General features: G+C 45.2%; 1 protein-coding gene across 1 annotated transcript; it reads right to left on the bottom strand.

The window, feature by feature from the left end:
• Positions 1-15,600: 15,600 nt before the first annotated feature.
• Positions 15,601-19,862, bottom strand: LOC114016566 (uncharacterized). The gene is made up of 3 exons (XM_055715169.1): positions 19,462-19,862; positions 17,292-17,526; positions 15,601-16,777 (listed from the first exon to the last, which is right to left on the bottom strand). Exons 1-3 carry the CDS (start codon positions 19,741-19,743, stop codon positions 16,653-16,655), a joined length of 642 nt encoding a protein of 213 aa, XP_055571144.1. The 5' UTR covers positions 19,744-19,862; the 3' UTR covers positions 15,601-16,652.
• Positions 19,863-20,075: the final 213 nt, after the last annotated feature.

Below are 20,075 nucleotides of genomic sequence, written 5' to 3'. Positions count from 1 at the left end.
CTTGTGCATCTCACCAGCCTACCCCAGCTGAACAGCCTACATTTTGGAGCATCACTTTACCGGAGAGCAAGCAGAAGTGTCATTGCTTCTATGCAGATGGGTGATTACACCTGATAAAAGATCCACGCAAAGTCAAGGAGGAACCAGGCAGCAGAGTCAAGACTTGCACAGAGGCACCTCAACATCTTCTAATTGTTTATGTGCATCATTTCCCTTCATCCAAAAAGGACTCAGTGCAAACTACTGGAGTTTCACACGCACAAATGCTAGTGCAAGAGCCCAGCTCTGTGTCCTAACACACAGCAGCAGAGGCAGTCTCACTCGGTGGTTACCTAAGCACGTTCAAATTTCAAGTTTTATACCCTGTCTGCTGGTTGCATGCCTTGTTATCTCTTATTTCATGCTTACAGACCCATTTGGGACAGGAGCTGCCCTCTTCACAGCACAACAGAGCTCTAATTGGGATACTTTTGGACTGTCCCCTCAAGGAAAGGAAAGAAACTGTTGGAAACCTCCAGTCATTCCTCTCATCCTCAAGCAGGAGCAACAGGACCACAGCAAAGCCACAACAATTAATCTTGGGGAAGTGTTTACAGGCATGATTTAGTCCCAAGCCCCTGATGCATGCCAATGTGACACTGCAGGGCCAAAGTCGGCGATGTTACACCATAATAAAGAGCAAACTCAGGAAGAGGTTTTACCTGCTTGGGACAGGAAGATTGAGCTCCAAGCCAAAGGAGACTACTCAGGTCAAAAGATCAGATGCAATCCTTTAGGCGATTTCCTTTCGGAGCACCTCAGCATCTTCCCAGAGACCATTATCCCTCACTACCCTTCAGCTCTCCTTCATTAACCCCCATTCCCCCAGACACATCAGAACACTGCAATTATTCCAACATAAGTTCTATCGATATTTCTTTCTATTGTTTGGTCAAATTACTAGGGACACCAAGCAAAATTAGGAAGGTTGAAACAGGTGATCTTTTCCCCTAACCATTGCAGTTTGCCTGGCATGGTCATGCAGTTTCTTGCAGAAAGGGAGAACAGCAGTCTACCACCAGGTGGGGAAGACCCAGGGCCACTCTTCCAAACCCTCCTCTTGACACCAGGTACCATCAACTGAGACTCAAACACTCACCCTCAAACCCAGCAGAGCAATAAAATTTCTCCTGCACGAAAAGGGACAGTAAAGCAGTTTCCCTTTGCACCTCTTTCTGCTCCCATCTTCTCAGAAGTGTTCCCCATCTGATCTTGCAGATAGTTTTTGAAGTTGTTTTCCTTCCTGGGCTTGGATTGTCTCAGCCCAGAACCAAAGGTTCTTATCGGGGCTGGACACCTTTTAGGATCATTTAGGTTGGAAAAGACCTTTCAGTTCATTGAGTTCAACTGTTAATCCAGCATTGCCAAGCCCACCGCTAAACCATGTCCCCAAGCACCACATCTACACGTCTTTTGAACACCTCCAAGGATGGTGATTCCACCACCTCCCTGGGCAGCCTGTGCCAGTGCTTGACCACCCTTTTGGTGAAGACATTTTTCCTAATACCCAATCTAACTCCCCCCCAGCACAACTTGAGGCCATTTCCTCTCATCCTATCACTCGTTACTTGGTCTATTTTCATAAAGCAGGTAAGTAGATTTGGGTAACAAATATATCTGAAGGAGTTACTCCTCCTGGCACTTAAAGCATGAGCAGGTAAAGGTATTCCTAACAGACTGCTGTTTCTAAACACTTACGAGCAGCATATGCATTTATCGGTTGAGAACACTTAAGAACACAGTCTTCAAGAAAGAGAAAAGGAGAGGAATTAAAAGGCAGTGAAGCTGGTTCCCATAGTGGATGAAATAAGAGGAAATAAGTATTGTGTAAAGTCCCATGAGAGATCAACAGATAATTTGGAGCTCTGTGTGTGTTTACAGACCCATATACATGCAAGCACACCAAGGACATTAGAGCTGATTTTGAAAGCAGATTATTAAATCCAGCAGGGATTATGGCAGTTCAAACAAAGCGTTTGATACTGTGGTTTTCCTGTAAGATCAGTAAACCACACTTGAATGAAGGTGGAAACAACACATTAACATTACAGTGGGTAAACAGACGCAAGAGAAATAGGGAGGGAAGGAAAAAGTAGTTTGGCACCAGACCAAGGCATTCCAGCCTGGGGGTAACACTGTGATAAACTACAGGAAAACCAGGACCCTCCTCTAGATGTTCAGTCCCACCACACTCCTGTCAGTGGTGGGTGATGAGAACACGGCAACCAAACAAGCCCCCTCTGTACTGCCCAGGCCCTTGCTCCCTGTGAGCTGCAATTCCCAGCTACAGAGCCACAGGGGTGCCAGCTACAGCTGAGGTGATGCACGAGTACCTGGCAATGGCTGTGAGCATCCCCACCACCTTCACCACAACGAAGAAGAGTTACAGGTGTGACAAGATTGTACTGCATTACATCAAGAGCTACAGAAAAAGTGGACATCTGTATTACTAGGCTTTTAGCAACCAACCGTAACCTCCTGCTTTGCAAATCATCAAAGCGTTTCACACCCAGGTTTACAGTTCCAGTGATGGTTAATATTTTCTCATTTCTCACCAAGGCCACAGGCCCAACATAGGTACTCCCTGCCCCCTCCCCCCCCCCCCCCCTCCCTGAGGCAGCCCCTCACCTCCACTTCTGTCCTGCTGCTTGTAGGTACAGTGAGGCACAGCCTCCAGGCTTGGGTTACGTGGAGGCATTCCACATAGTTTCTGGATGCAAGTGTAGCCCTACAGTGAATCTCTTCACTCCAAAATCATAAAATCTAGAGCTGCCGTGCAATTTTCCAATCCAATCAGCACTGTGAGGTAACTTGCCAACATCTCTTACGGATGCTCAGAAATTCCTGAGATGCAATATTGAGAGAAGTCAATACAACAGCTGGGGAACCCAATCAAAACTGGAAAGGGCAATAAACCACTCAGCTCCAGTAGCGCAGCCTGCGGTCGTACAAAAAGCAGCAACCAGCCAACGGAGCTATAGCGGGCTGGCGCTGTCAGGTCTGACCAACAAAACTGTAATTACAGTGGAAACGCAAAAATACTTTCAGTTCTCAAAACACAGAGCAAGTCTGTAGAACTTACTCATTGATAAGGTTTTCTCTTGTCGTTAATTAATATCAGATTGAATTCCCTAATACTACAGTATTGTTAACATATCAAAAAAGGTATGATTTTGTAGACTCCTTCCCATCAGGCAAGAATGCAATTATCCCTTATCTTTCAACACAGCCAAACCCAGTAAATACAATTACAAAAAATTATGTTCACTGGAGTGTGAAAAAATAAGTCATAAAATTAATATTGTATTTATCCTCTTCCTTATAGTGGTTATTAAAATGCACCAGTGATTTCTTGACTATTCCTTTTTATGGCAGCTCTTGGCTGGAATTAATTTTGACTTTGGTTTCCTGCTTGTTTACAAAGTTTTTCACATTTCTCAGAATTACACAGGCTGCCAGCCATAACCAAGTGCTTTCACTCTTTCTTGATAATAACATAAGCTTGCATCAGTTGTTCAAGAATTGTTTGCTGCTGAAGAAGGTGGTAAAAGCTGTAATTTGTTGTAAATTGCTGTATCCATTGTATTATGCTATTCCATCCCCTAAACAAACAGTCTTGACAATCTTCTATCAGAGAGACAATCAACAATTGCTACCCAGTCCCTTGCCATAGGACCCTGCCCTACAGATCTCTCTCTCATACCCCTCTCACATCATATCAGGCTGAAAATTTTCAGTACCAGATTTTTCCATGCAGAGAGACCTCTCCATGGCTTGGGCCATCCTTGTCAATAGTCTGTAGAAGTATCCATCAGTTCCTGTCCAGAGGACAAAATAAGGGACCCCTCGGCCACCCAAAGCTATGGGATCTATACCTGGTGGAGAACCCAAAGAAGCTGGATCCTGCTGTACCATGAGTGCAAGCAGCCAGACCATGGCGCGCTGGAGGAGGGCACTTGCTACTTCAGGTCCTCAGTCAAATCAGTGCCACTAAGTACTCCAAGCAAGACATTTCTTCACTAAAACACCTCTAAATGCATTTCGTTTATAACTTTGGCTTCAGTATTTGGAAACAGCTGAACGTATGTTCTCAGAGGAACATTTTAAAGTTGATAATGCACCTTTATGAAGTTTTTAAGCATTACCCAGTTAGTCAAGTATTAAACAAATGCCTCCATTTCATCTCTGTGTTTACAGAACAAAGTCCAGCAGACTGGCATTTTTCAACCTGTCAGGTTTGACTCATAATGAAAAGCATAATGCAATGACAAGGAGGCAAAGGCTTTTCTGTAACTCCCTCTTCTCTCCTCTGGTTTCCCAATTCAAAAGAAAAGAAAAAAACTGCTTTATTACATGCAGACTAGTAACACTGTCGCTGAGCTTACCCACATGGTTATAGCCGTTCGACCATCTTGAACTGGTGCACTTCAAACCAGACAGGCATGACCAGAAGGCAGCAAATGCTGCAAGACCAGCAGCTTTGTCCAAGTGAGTTTTGAATATCCCCAGTGACTGAGCTACCACAGACTCCTCAGATTTCCATGCCAGCATTTCATTGTCTTTGTGAGGAAAGAGTTTTTCCTAACATTTAATCAGATTTTTCCCCTGCTGTCACTTGTGTGGTTGCCTGTCCCCCATCCCTTCACCCCTCCAAGATAAGCCCAGGTCTCTCACTGACACATCCCCATCAGGTTCCTGCTGCCAGCAAGATGCCTTATTGTAAGACCCAGCTCATCCTCATCTCTTTTGTACCAGGGTGCAGAACCAGGCTTATCACTTCAGCTGTGGCCACAAACCTTGCTCCGAGAGAGGGGACACTTTCCCAGACCCACACTCTGGCTGGGGCAGCCCAGTCTGGGAGGACATGGGGGAACCTCACCTGTCCCAGGAGCTCACTGCAGACTCCAGTTGGAGCTCCTGACCTGTTCATGGACACCTTTTTTAAAAAATACCTATTTAGGCCCAGCTTTTAAGTTCATATCAGATTTCTGTTATTTCAGGGGAAAAGCACTGCTGAAAGGAAAAAGTAAAATAAGTTTTGTTTGGTGTTGGTACTGACAACAAGCTCCATTTTCACTTACTTCCACTTGCTGGAGAAAATGCTTCCCCTATCCCTCCTCACCCCCCAAACACATCAAGTCCAGCCTGTTCAGATCCCAGCCATGACCGGACAGGGCACCTGCCTCCGGGATGACGCTTCCAGGAAACAACAGACCACCTTTCAGAAATCAGCTCTTTGCAAAACAGACTCAGGGAACATCAACTGGATTTAGGTACACGTTTAAGCATGCCAGTGAAAAGTGGTAAATTACTGAGGTGTGCTGCTAAATCAGACACGTTGTGCTGATGCAAGATACATTTGCTGTAGAATTCAGTTTGCTCTGGACCTGCTTTAGTTGTTCCCATCTTTATCCAGAGCCACTGTTTGCAACGATGAGAGAAGCGAGTGCCAGAGCCTCCACGACGAGCAATCAGATGTGCAAGATGGATTGTATTAATCCTGCCAACCATGCTGAGCTGACACCCACCAGACAACGCTGTCTAGTCTTATTATAAAGATTTAATACTACCCTTGGCCCCACACTTTTATAGCAAGCACTGAGAGAGGATAAAAATAGTAGCAAAACTTCTACTTCTGGCACCAAAATAAACATGATATCCTCAGGTAGGCCAGTGTGAGCCATGTGCTGCCGGAAGATCTGCCCCTGCCTGGTGCTTGACCCCTTCAGCGCTTGGAGATCCGTGTCAGACTTGGTTAAATGCAGGCCCAGCAGGTAGATGACAAACACAGATTGCTTTCTATCCCCAACAGACTTCTGTCTTCCCAGGGAGTTAGAGGCACCGTGAGGAATGGCCTTTCCCAGCTGGATCACACTGTGAGTGATGGAGCCACCAGAGCAGGGTCTGCATCTGAGCCCGTGCACCAAGAGCACAAGGAAAAACCCCAGAGAAAAGGCTGGTGGATACACAAGTCCCCTCAAATGCCTTCCTCACAGGTCCCCAAAACCAGCTCCTTTCCTTTCTCTCTCCTCTTGTGGTCACCTACCACCAGGTTCAAAGTCTCCATCGATATAACCCCCAGGGCAGCAGGTCCTCCCTGTCATCACCCCTGCAAAGGTCCCATCACTGCAACATCACCCGTGCCGATACTAAAGGCTTAATTGTGCTCAATAGTCAAATGGTCCTATTTAATGAATTTTGCCAGGAAGTGAATTGTCCATTTCTGAAGGCGAGTGGTTGGTAAGGAAACATAACCTGCCACGAGGGAAGATCCGGCTTCACCTGGGTTCCTGCCATCCCATAGTCATGGTTTACCAAGGAATAGTGTCCAACAGTCCAGTTTGGATGATATCGACATCACCCACTTGCCACCACACATCCTGGCTCCCAAGGACATTCCTTGCTTTTCCAATCCAGACACAAACACAATATATCACTTCCCAGCAGGGCACCGAGTCAAGCCTTCCCTGACTGAAGGAAAGCCTGGCAGCCACATTCTTATTTTGTCCAGGAAATCATTATAGACAAAACATCAAGGCTACCCAAACTGACAAGGCTCCTATTTGAAAAGCTCAGGTGTCACCCACAAGTCATTTCCATTACTTATTGAGAAAAACAAACAAAAAACCCCACAACAAACAAACTCTTAATGTCTTTCTCTGTAAATCCATATTCCTCCTGCTTACTACAGTCCAGCAATACTGTTTTGTCATAGTGTCACATCTCCTCCTACGATTGCCATGATAGCCAGCTTTCCCTTTTCTTTATTCTTGCTTTTAAACCTCATCCCAGTTTCATTAATTTTTCATTCTTATTTTTGGTTAAATTAACAAGCAAGATATTTCCCATAAGGGAAGAAGACAATATTAATGGTCATCACTTTGAAGCACATTTTTATTGCCAGCAAACAGGAAAAGAAATAGTTACACAGGAGTGATTGATGTACTTTCTTAATTAAATCAGCTGTCATCAGGGCACTGAAAGAGAAACATACCGCTGACGGAAACGTGTACATTATGCAAAAAAGCATCTGAGACAGCACACACATTACAAGCTCTGCAGGTAGCATTTCTTCCCTTGGTACTGGAAGGGAAGGGGCGAACAGGGGGTTTCAGTATGTGAGCTGGGGTAGAAGCACACGCTTCGATTTGTGCACGGTGCAGTGAACAGGCAGGAGCTGCTGCCAAATGAGCACGAGTCCAGGAAGGAGCACCAGTGAGTGCCTGCAGCTGGGCAGCCAGTTTGGGATGGGAATCTGGCACCGGCTGGTTTTGATAAGTCCACACAAAATTCTTTTTCTCTCTTTATGTCTGTGATTATACTTTCCTAAAAAACCACTATAACATCTTGCTTAATTATGCCAGTTAAGAAGCCTGCAGGGTGTAATAATACCTTTTCTTGCCCCTTCTTAAATGAAGATACCATATTTATAGCCCCCCAGTCTCACAGCTCCATCCCTATATCCCTGTGAAAATATCCAGAGAATCTGCAAAAAAACCCCAACCAACCAAAACCCCAACCTATTGAGCTTATTACTGATGTGCAAGTTCCTTCAGAAATTTGGAGAGGAGATGACCAGACTCTTCAGGAACAAACACACTAAGTTCTTTGATATTTACTTTCACCCCATTATCGCTAGAAGACTGGCAATTCCTCTCTCAGTTTATCACCGACTGCTAAAACTGCCAAGAATTTTGTTTTATTAATCCTGTCTGGTTTGCCATAAGCATACTGCACAGCATCTAGATGGGTAGACTAAAAGTGATCTTAACCAATAAAGTTAAAGTACCTCTGGTAAATACTGCTTTTAAAGAAGTCATTTACAAGCTAGACATTACCCAGCAATGCCTTAAATAAAACAAAGCACCTCATTGTATGGAATGGTCTTGAAGGCAGAAAAATAAGTAAATACACTATGCCTCTGAAATTCAGCGCAAGTCCTTCCATTTATCAAAATTTAGCTTGAGCATCTCTCTAACCCAGCCAGCACTGCCCTGCTTAGTCATGAACGCTTGTCGGCACAGAGACAGCACCGGGCACTTTGCACCTAAAGCACGAGCAGCATTTCTCTAACTCGTGTCAGAACAGCCCATGTTCGATGCCTCGGCAGCACCACTGCAGAGATCAGCAGCACTGAGGACCAGGGGGTCACTGGGTTGCAGAAGCAGTGTGGGTCAGTCAGAGCCCCCCACACACACACTGCACCAAGCCCTGTGCTCCTCCGGCTGCACCAGACACCCACAAGCAAGAGAAGTCTATTCACAATGCAGCGCCAAGCCAATGATTTCGAAAGATACATATAGTTCTCATGTCCTCTCCCTGAAGGCAGCAAAGAAATCCGGCTTGAAGAGTTTTCAAGAGTGGGATGTTGTCACCAGTCATTCTTGGTAACGTTATCAGCCTGCAAATAATGCTGTTTGCACACTCCCAACGTGAGCGTGGAAGTTGTGTTCTGCAGCTTTGCAGTCACCCTGCTTTTGTGTTGCGTTGCAAGATGTCCCCAGAGAACCTCTGCAATTAGGACTCAAACATTCTTCATGCACTTTAGTCTTCTGAAATTTTCCTCAAGTTCCATGAGGCTTTAACAGCAGTGGAATTTCTGTTTGCTCTTCTTTCCTGCATAAAAGGCTTTTTGTGCTACAATAGCGTTGGTTTTTTTCTTAAATAATTCTTAAGAATCTTTAAAGTTAAGCAAACCTTAAGGACAATGTGGTCTCTTTGTTTTAGCCCTTAGAGAGGTCATTCTTATCTTGGAGATTCATGAAACAGTTATATTAGCATTGCTAGATAAGCAATTAATTCCCCAATTAATATAAATATTTTATATGCAGCTGGGTTCTTATTTAAATAAGCAATTATGTCAAGGTCCTTTGATTCTAAATTAGTACCAAAAAACATCCTGGCATAGGGGAAATTACTCCAGAAGTTTTTGTTTAGATATAAACTATCTCCACGTGCAGAAGAGGAAGAGATACTCACATTACAGAACTTACAAGTAATTAGACTGTTTCAAGAATTCCATGTGCAGGCTTTCAATGGAGATATCACCCTCCTTCCCTCGCAGGCTCTGGAAAACATCTACCTTGATGGGATTGCCTGCTTGAGCATGGGAGAGCAAGCATCCAGCACCTTGAGAAGACATTTGTGTTGAGCATTCTGCTTTTAAACAATCAAAAGCCATATTATCTGCCATCTTTTAAAAGAGTTTGGATGACAGAATCCACAGAGGAACAGAAGGCAACACGTAGCGTTTGCAGTCCAGAGAAAGGGTTCCCAGGCTGGTTTGCAGCATTTATAGGGAACAAAGCATCAGGATCATGCCTCTTCTTGGCTAAAGCAAGTAGCAAGCAGAGATAAGCACGTGCCCTGCCGGTCTCAAAGCAGCAGGTGTATGCCAATAATAGTACTTCTCTGCAAACTTGCTAAAAAAAAATACTATAATCTGTATTATGGTTTCACTAATCACTCCCAGTGTGATCCCACTGTGGTTCACTCTGCCCTAGCTGAGCCAAGCCATCTGTCTCCAACGCATCAGTGTGGTGGTTGCAGAAGTGAGGACAGGGATGTTGGCCACATGAGCCTAAGCTCCAGGCTTCCACGGAAAAAGACCCCTTGTCCCAGGAGGCACTGCCATCTTCTAAAATCAGGGACCCCGCTGGACTGCCTTCGCCAAGAGCTCAGCCTCAGCCTGCTCCCCCCACAGCTGCAGGGGAGCCAACCTCTGCGCAGGCTGGCTCACCCCAACCCCAAAAACACTTCGCCCCCCACTTTTCTTTCACACATGGAGAGTCAAAGGTCCCAGCACAGTTTGGTCACAGAAGTGGAAAACCTGCCAAGGAAACTTCTGGGGCCTCTTTTTAAATCCACATTGAATTTACCGTTTTCTCAAGCATTTAGCTGTTGGTGCTAACACACCTCTGCAGCCGCCACGCGTAGGTGACTTTAGACAGGGATGAGATGCAGTACAAATACTTTGTGTTTCCGTCACTTTATACACCACAGAACCATCACATCTCTGCCCACGACGCTCCTCTTTCAGCAGCGCTTTCCCTCCAGCTCTTTGGAAACACCCATGGTTTTGCCTTCAATTTATATCTACGGGCCATCAGCATCTTTGTAAGACAAAAGAACCCACAGAACTGAAACACCAAATTACCACGTTGGTTCTCTTCCATCTGTTGGATGCAAGCAGGAGTGTGGGTTGAGTAACATGCCTGCAAGTGTGGCGCAGTGGCTACCGAGACCTTGCTGAACTCCTCTGGTGGCCCAGAGTGACTGAAGGGCAGCGAATTGCAGCTCAGTGACTTACGCAGGTAACACCACCCGCTGGGTTCCTACTAGACATTGCCTTTTTTTGCCCTGTTCTGGCTGGGTGTTTCACCAAATACAAAGAGGCTTCCACCAGTAGCATCCAACTGTTTGCCTGCCAGCCCCTTCCCGTTACTGCAAAGTAGTAATTGCTATTCCCCTGCAGCCACCAAGCACCACACAGAGCCCCCTCGCCCCTGGATTCTCCTAAACGGTCCTGGCCAACTGAAAATTACACATCTCTTGAAACAACAGGGCATTTTTAAAGCCTCATTCTTTACTGACTCCTCTTCATTCCACTACCCTTCATTCATTTCTCACTTTTGCGAGATGCTCATACACCTAAAGCAGAGTCAATTGGGGAGCAGCACGTCAGGAATTTTGACCCAGCTAAGAGGTAACCAGCCCCAACCTGGCAATGGAGGCACAGGGACCGCAGCGGTGAAGGGTGGTGGCTTATGGATCTACAGAGATGCCTCCATGGCAGTAAACACACCCCACCAACAACACTGACCAATGGAAAAAAGGGGCAGAAGGCTTTCCTGAAGCAGCCCATGTCAGAGCACTGCAGGATGTGCGCCAGTTTCATATGCAGCCACATACAACATCCCTTTGGTTTCCCTCCATTAAACCCCTCTTCTCTCATTGACCCCAGTTTCACACTTCAAATGGAGTTTAATCAATTCTAAGAAACCAAGATAAACTCAGGCAATGCAACAATTTTAAGTAAGAAAATAATAATAAAAAAAAAACAACAGAATAGCTGGTTTCAAACAGTACCTTGTATAACGATTACAACTGAGGAAAAAGAAAGAAACATGCTTCCAGCAGCTTCCTCTGCAAATCAGGGGGTGGCTCTTTAACCTGATGCAAATAATTTTTTAAGCATGGGATGGGAAGTACTAATGATATACGAAGACCTGGACCCACATACCCAGCTGTCCCAACTGAACATTCCCCTCTGCAAATAATGCTTTGATTCTATTCAGACAAAAACTTGAAGAGAATAAAGTTCTCTGAATTTCAGTCTCTGCTCATATATCTAACTTTCTAAAAAGCACATCCCATTGTACTTCAATTGGGATTATACATGCCTCCCCTCAGTCAGGAGAGCTGCATAACATGCCAATGAGCTCTTTTAGAGAGCCAGATGGCTGAGGCTGGGTAACAGACTTTTTGTTAGACATTGGGTCAAGAAAAGGGGAGAAAATATTCTAAATAAGCATCTCTGGTGCACTGTAACTGCTCAGCAAATAAATCATAGTTCATCGTTTCTGCTTTCTGAATCATAAGTACAGATTACAAGCTACAAAGACTGAGAAACTATTATTGTTTTCAATCTTTAAACCATAAGAAAAGGTCACAAAGGTAATTGCTGCAAGAAAAGATCACAGGTCAAAAGAATTTATTTTTTTTCTTGCAATAACAAGGAAAAATGTTGGCCATGGTAAAAAATAAGGAGTATACACCTAGTTTTGTCTCAAATTCACAGAAAATATTGTTATATATGTAAGAAAATAGTTGTGAAAACCACCTTCCAGCCTTTACAGGTGTTATTCAATTGCATAGGAGCCAATGCTGTTTGGGGGGTACACGGTTTCCTGTGCCGTGAAAAGCAATATCGTCAGAAGTGCAGACAGACCTTAGTCTCATTTTCTCCAGTACCTCTGGATGGTGTTGTACATACCTGGTGGCAGGCATGCACACAAGGTAAAGTCAGCATGCAGGGAAATAGAATGATTGCAGTGTGAGGATTTCAAACTTAAAAATACCCGATGTTCATCAGTGAAGCTTGAAAGTACTTAAGGGAAGCCTGGATATACTGACAAGCCAAAGCCCAAGGTTACAGCAAATGTAAACCTTTGAGAAAAATGGATGTTCAGGTTCCAGGTACTGACTAAAATAAGACATTGTTTTTAATGTCAACAGTTTTCATTTTCACTTATACTTTTCATGAGATGTAATTTACTTTCACGACAATCTAATATTTTCCTCAGTAAGTTGGAAAATAAAGGAAATTAATAGTGACTGATATTAAACAAAAATCCTATCAAGATTAGACTACATTAATTCCTGCAAAGCTCATTTTGCTACTGGGTTACATTTCCAAGTAGCAGCAAGATAAAGATACATCGATAATCTCATAGCAGCTCCCTTTGCCATGGAAAGGTTGGGCCAGATGGTCTTTCAAGGTCTCTTCCAATCCGGGCTATTTCGCAATTCTTTAACTTTCAAACCCACTGTGATCCTAGAGCCAAAGGAGAAGTCATGTTCGCCATTTATAACAAAGCGTTGTTTGATGTTGGAGAAAAAATGAGCAAGGGCAAAGGCAGTCATTGCAATTCAGATGTCACCCAAGTACAACAAGCCACATGGGACAAGCAAAGGAAAGCATGTTTGCCTCTGCATTTTTTGAGGAATGCTAACATTCCGAAACCATAAAAGCAAAACTTGAAATTTACTGATGAAGTTTACAGTTTGGTGCAATTTGATTAAAGCATTTTTGGTGCTGGCCACAAGCCATTTCACAGAAGGCGCTGGGCTAAGCACCACGTGGGGAAGGCATTAACACTTCAGCCAAACGCAACACAGCCAGCTACAGTGATACGGCTCAGCACCCAACGGGCCCAGTTGCCCAGACCCTTTCTGATTTTTAGAGATAGTCAGGCACTGAAGAAGTGTAGGGAGGTCAGGGGATATATACGTTTTATTTCCTTTCTTCCCTGGGCTGGCACCATGGAGGTGGCTGCCGAGCATCCAGCTCTGAGCTGGCCAGGCAACTGCCACCTCTTTGCTCGTGGGGATGGGTCAGGTCAGCACACGCACAGCCCCCAGGTAAGCAGGGGACACAAGGACATGGCCATGAGGAGAGGGGCCAGCCAGCAGGTGGGTCTGCTCTGCATAACGGCTGGCAAACCCCCACCACAGACCCAGTACAGCCCAGCTGTGTCTATTTAGAAACAAGTCAATGTCTTGTGCTTTGAACCCCCACCACATCGCCTGCAAGGCCACCAGGAACTGGGCATCTGGACTCCTGCCTGCAAGAGCAGGATTTTACACAGGAGTTCCTAACTTACTAGTTACAGAACTGCCCTCTGTTGCGCTGCTGGCACCACAAAGGGGCTTTTTGTTGATCCACTATGGCAAATTGCTCCCCAACAGAAAAACAAACAACTCCTGGCTTCACTTAAGTCAAAATGCACCTCACCTGCTGCAGCTTGATTTGCAATAAAACCAGACTCTTTTACATTATAAATATAAGTACCAAAGATACCATTTCACTGCAAGCTCAAGTGCACAGAAGTTGTCCAGCTCATTGCCTTCTCCACAGCCCCAGCAAAGAGCAAACCCCACCAGCGCCAGCTTGAGCCAATTAACCACAGAAGATGACAGTGCCATTACTTGGAAACGGTGTCATTTCTTCTAGTAGCCCGGAAAAAAGAAGCCTTCCCCCATCTTAACCTGGTATTTTCCTCCAGAATTATTAAAAGAAAACACATTTTCACTCCACTGAAATTGTTATTAGAAGACTTATCTCATGAAGCGAGCAGCCAGTCCCAGGGCTGCTGTACGCTACAGGCTCATCTGATTAACATTTTGAGATCCTACATTAAAAAAAGAAAGCACTAAGTATTATGTTCCTAGGTGCCTCTCTTTAATTCCAGAGAAAGAGAGCTGTAATACCCAAATGGCATTTAATCTGGCACTAAAAACATCAACACATAATACCTGCAACAGCAAGAAGCAAATTCTGGGGGAGCTCAGCCTCCCCTCATTAAATCCAACCACTCATTCTTCCCTAGCACATAAAACACAGGGGGAAAGCTGAAATGCCAGAATAAAAAAAACGGTAAAGACTTCAATCAGGAGGGGAAAAAAAAAAAAAAAAAAAAGGAATAATGCACAAAGCACCACACTTACCACTTCCAACAAGCAAGAGCTGCAGCACAGGACTATCCACAGAGCACCTACAGCTCTCTAACCCCACTCCTCTGCTCCACAGCACCAACCTGGCCTCAAACCCTCATTAGATGGCTTCGTTGATGAAAACTGAAAACACCTGGTTGTAACATTCAAGCAGAGTTTTGATGCAATCATGGGGTATTGCTCCACACCTTGCTGCTGCTGGGCAGCCTCAGCTGAGCACCCCTGGGGACTGCTGCGCTCCCACCAGCTGTCCTACTGGGTGCTACAGAGCACTCAGCACCCCCCCAGCGCTTGAGACCTCACATCGGATGCCTAGCACATCCAGTTTGCTAGTAAAGAGCTCAAAATACTTTGTTAGCGTTGAATACACTCACTTTAAGGGGGGTTTTGTTCTACATGTACTCTTGGTACCTGCTTCACTTTTTAGGGTGAAAAATCTTAACAGTCACCAGAACTCTCAGCAAGTGGCATGGCCTGATTTATGTGCAAAGAGAAAATCAGCAAGAAAAATGGGCTATGGTGATTTAGCAGCTGGGGAAATAAAGCTACAAGGAAGATAAGCCATGCTCATAGTGCTTCCTCTTTGTTCAGGAGAGGTTGGAGTAAGAGTCCAGTGTGTATCCTGGCCAGGGATGTCTTTGGGGAAAAATTGAGAAAACAACCTGTGATTGCATTTGCTCCTACATGCCATGCACAGGTACATGACTGCATCCCACTTCACCGCAGAATCCCACCCCGGGATACTCGAGCTTATTTTTAAGAATAGAAGGCCCACTGATATGAGGAAAGTTCAGTGCTCCTGAGCCGTCTCCCAAGCCACAGATGAATCTCTGCTTCTGTTCCTTAAATGTCTCCATTTGCATAAAATTGTCTGCAAACAATTAAAGTTAATTAAGATAATTTATCACTTGAAAGTAAAGCATCTTATCAGCAGGTATCAGCCTGTAAAGCAAACAAAGAATTACTTGTAGGAAAATAGTTGGGGCCTTATTACCCTGTTAGACATGAAGTGACAAAAAATAATTTCTTTACGATAATTTGTTTGGTCCGGGTGCTATGTTTTCAAAGTAATTAACTGCAATTAGCTAATCATCCTCTATAGTAACTTCATTTGTGACTCTACACTGTAGTATTGACTCATTTACACTTTGGCAGCCTTCCTGCATATAAATTGTGATAAAAAAGATTTGATAAGAGCCCAAAGTTCTCTATGAGACGGAACGGGAGCTTGGAAGGAGCTTTGGCTGCCTATACAGCAGCACCCGTTCTGCCCCAAAAGATGGAAAAGAAAAAGCATAATATTCTGATCCATATGAGGGGCTGGGCTGGGCTGTGTCCTGCCATCCTTGGGATGCTCCTTTTCTCCTCTGCAGCTCCATCTCTGTGTCAAAATGTTGCCTCTTCTTTCGGTTCACTGCTTCCAATGGGTTTCTACTGCATCCTCATCTACGGAGTCTTTGCGATGCTGTCAAGAGTTCTGCGTGCAGAACACATTCCCTCTGAACGGAGTGTAAAAATAATGCACTTATATGAAAAAAATACCCACATAATCAGTCCCAGTTCCACTCGAAGATATCAACACCATGTGTGAGCAAACACAATGCAGTCACCCGTTCCTCTGGATTGAACAGTGGGAACTTGTTTAATCAAATTATGATCACAATAATAGTAGAGACCATATTTAACTTTGCATTTGTGAGATTAGTTACATATTAGTGTTTACAAAGGCATTAACCTGTCAGGGTAAACCAACTTAATGCTGCACAAAAACTCCTAAAAGGCAACCAGGAACAATAATTTTTAAAATTAATTTAAAACAATTGCTGGAAGTGCCATGGGAAAAGGCAAATCATTAAATGGCCACATTAATATTCACAGCAGCTGTGATGCAATCGGGTGCCTATGTTCAAAACAGCCACATAATGGACTTCCCTGGAGGGGTCTCCTCGGCCAGGTTCAGTGGATGGGAATAGATGATGCCCCTAAAAATCCCACTCCTCCCCTCCAGCTCTGCCCGGTGAGATCCTATTCATTTCCTTTCCTTCCTCTCTTTCCCTCCCTTTGCATCTAACCCCACACTGCAGCAGCCCTCCACAAGGGCCGTATAAGCAAAGCCCGGACCATAACCTCATGCTGCCCACCCTGCCTCTGCTTCCCCCACTGGCCTGCCCTCGGCCAAGCCCTCACAGGGGCCTGCCCACCCACACTGAAATGCTGGAGGATGCTTCCACACCTGTGTCCCTCCAGACTCTGCTGCCCGTAGGTGGCACAGGGCTGGCTCTCACGCCCCAGCTATCCTCCGTGGATGCTCAGAGCAGGGACTGATAGCATTTAACAGGAGAAAGATATTCCAGTGAGATATGTGTCTCAAAGATTTCTCAGGCACCAAGTGCGGACAGGCAGCAAGCCAAAATACGGTCAGGCTGGCGTGAGTCATGTTGCTGTGGTGACACTGTGTGTTCCTTGCTCTTCCTGGTGGAATTGAACTCTCCCCACGGAGCTGCTAGGGAAAAAAAAAACAACAAAAGAAGAAGGATGAGACAGTCAGAAATACATCCTGGCCCTGAGAGCAATGTGTACTGAATTGATACCGCTCCTTCCACATCTCGCGCTCCACCTGGATGTCTTACTCCAGCTTTTATTGGGAGGGAGGGAGGGAAAGAAATGTTCTGAGAGAAATGCTGCTGAGACTTCACTTCTGACCTTGCCACAAGGTGTTAAACAGTCAAGATTTCCAGTTGCTGGAGCAGCAGGTATTTCTGTGTAGGCACTGTCACTGGTGTGTACTGGTGGGATGCCAGCCATCTCCACACACACGCACACACATACTGCTGATAAGGGGCTGCTCCAGGACCTGCTCTGAGTCAGCCCAGATTCGTGTCCCCTGGCAGCTTTGCCATCTACCATGTAGATCAAACCCCACTCCGAAGCACTCAGCACCCCCCTGTTGCTGCCCTGCCTGAGCACAGGGCAGGACTGTGGCTGTCCCAGGCACAGGCAGCCCCTCCAGTGCTTACCCACAACACAGCCATTTCTGTTTGCTGAGCATCCTCCTGGCCAGGACCACCTGTGGACTGTCCATATGAAGGGACTGCTGGTCTCCAGGGACGTCACAGTGTGCCAATGCCGAGCACCCAGGAGGACAACCAGCAAGATCTTCTCTCTGAGGGGGCTCTCGGTGGCAGCAGTATTGCCAAGGCTCTGCTGCAGGAGCTCACCTCGGAGCTGCAGGAGTAAACAATTCTTCCTGACCTGTTCACACAGAAAAAAAAAAAAAAAAATGCTTGATTATCTCTTCTTCAGGTATGTCAAGTTAATTTTGGAAACAGCACTGGGCAGGTTCATGCATAAAAACACATATATATATATTTACTGCTCCCATTTTCTTTTAACATACATTCATGTTGACCTGTACTCATAAAGACAATAAAACAAGAAGACCACGGGATACCCATGGATTCCTGCGTGCCAAGGGTGAACACAGGCTTCAGCAGACACAGTGTGTGCATGCACAGCAGGGCAAGGCAGGTGGCAGACCCTGCTCTGAAACCACACAGGACTCTCGGAGGACCCCACATCCCACTAACGGAAAACCTGGTAGGGAGTTCTAACCCCTTTACACCACTAAAGCCAGCTCCCCACCCACACCCCCCTCTCCATATGCCAAGTGGGCTGATGAGGTCCAGCCAGCATTGCCATTATCTGCACTGCATTAATTAGTGCACGTATTGTGGGGTTTGCTTTTTGGATATTTTTTTTTCCTAAAGAAGACAAAACAACAAGAAAAAATCAAGTTGTAGAGCTGTACTATCAGGCTATTCTCCCACCAGCTCCCCACCCACACCCACCTCCCCATATGCCAAGTGGGCTGATGAGGTCCAGCCAGCATTGCCATTATCTGCACTGCATTAATTAGTGCATGCATTGTGGGGTTTGGGGTTTGGATATTTTTTTTTCCCAAAGAAGACAAAACAACAAGAAAAATTCACGTTGTAGAGCTGCGCTATCAGGCTATTCTCTTTCAGCTGAACACAAGTTAAAGACATTTACAAAATAATATCAAACTGAAGGAAAGCCAGGAATGACCCTCTCAGTTGGCCCAGGCATCTAAAGAAGGTATGGTTTAATTAACCATTGCCCTGATGATGGAGGGCCACTGCATTGCCATGGAAACTGGGCTCTGCACTCCACCTGGACCAGCCCTGGGAAGCCACTGGCATTGGAGCTGTGGATTAGAGCTGCATGACACCAGGAGAAGGAGCTTTCCAGGCAGCAATGCTGGGTCCTGATGGCAATTCACAAGTACAGATGAAAAGATATTAACAAACATCACAAAAGATCTTTAGATTACTACTGGATAAAAGTGGGGGTTTTGCTCTTCCTTCCAAAAAACTCTTCCTCACACTATTTCACCCTCCTGTTTTATCTGTATCTCCCAGTTAAAAGCAGTTTAATGTAGGTTACTAACGCAACTTTAGCTTCAAGTCTTTGCTATGGCTTATGGTTTCCCATTCATCCGCTTTGAATTTGTGAAATGCACACAACACCCCCACTTCCCATTTAATTTAAAAGCAGACAACATTAAAGTCATGGATTTCATTTTTAAAGACAGCTTGTGGTTCAATCTATTGGGAAACACAGTTGTTTTGTTTACTTTTTAACTGGGGTCACCACCTTCTCTGCTGTTGTTTCAAGGTTGACAGTGATTTAAACTTGGTATATTTTTACAACCTGCACCTAATCCAGGGTATAAATCATTCTGAAGGACATTTATTTCTGCCTGTCATTTCACAGGAAGATGCTATTAAAGCTGCACTCAGTACAATGCGCAATTCAAAAATTTGTTGCTGATGACTTCAACATGCATTACATTTTCATTAGCTACAGAGAGAGGCAGTGGCAGGGAGGCATGGCAGCCGATTCATCTAAGTAAATGATAATTGCTTTCCCCTCATTTAAGAGCATGTCACTGGTTTTTCTTCATTAATAAAAGGACATCTGCATTTTAACCACACCTAATTTTTTTTAAATAGAGACCACATAGACTGGGCGCACTGGACACGTATGTAGGAAAGGCAGAGATATCGCTCTGCTTTCCATGATGATCTTCATTCTCTCCCCATGATTTCAGAGACTCGGGGAGATGTCAGCTCAGGTTTGCAAAAGCAATGATAGATTTGGGCTCACCACTGGCACAGCATCCTTCTGTGTTGCAGGCACGCACGCCGACACACGGCACTCACACGGTTCTGCCGGGCTGGCAGAACTGCCCGCCTGCTTCCCCCAGGCCTGCAGGATATATATCTTGGAGATAATCTGAAAAAGTTTAAGCAACAGTAAGAAAGGTTTGTGCCAGCCCTCATCACCTCCTGTCTGTGGCAAGTGCAAAGAGCGTGAGCCTGTCTTACAGACACGCACAGCACACAACATTGCTGGTAGACGCATGCCTCTGGGTAGGAACTTGGCCATGTCTCACCTCAAAACAGAATATCCCCAAACATGAAGTTAACTGTCTGTTTTTAAATGGATCCTGAGAAACCCTGGGTCTGCTCCTCTTCTCCAAAGGAAATTCCACCAGTGACCCTATGCTTGAGACAGCAGCAAAACAGCAGCACTCTAGGATGTGTGAAGACCCCCAAAGCTGGGCTTTCCTTTAGAAAAGGCTTCTTGAGGTTCCCCATCACATATCACATGCCGACGTGTGTCTCTGACCCGTTGTCTATGGCTCTGCATGCTGCAGGTCTCCATGGAGCAGCAGGCATTGCCATCACTTCCAGGTGCTGATGAGGGACTGCTGCCCC

The sequence above is a fragment of the Falco cherrug genome, chromosome 7 (genome assembly GCF_023634085.1).
Source record: "Falco cherrug isolate bFalChe1 chromosome 7, bFalChe1.pri, whole genome shotgun sequence".
Taxonomy (NCBI): Eukaryota; Metazoa; Chordata; class Aves; order Falconiformes; family Falconidae; genus Falco; species Falco cherrug.
The sequence above is the reverse complement of the archived record's forward strand: the minus strand, read 5'-3'. Positions and strand labels throughout refer to the sequence as shown.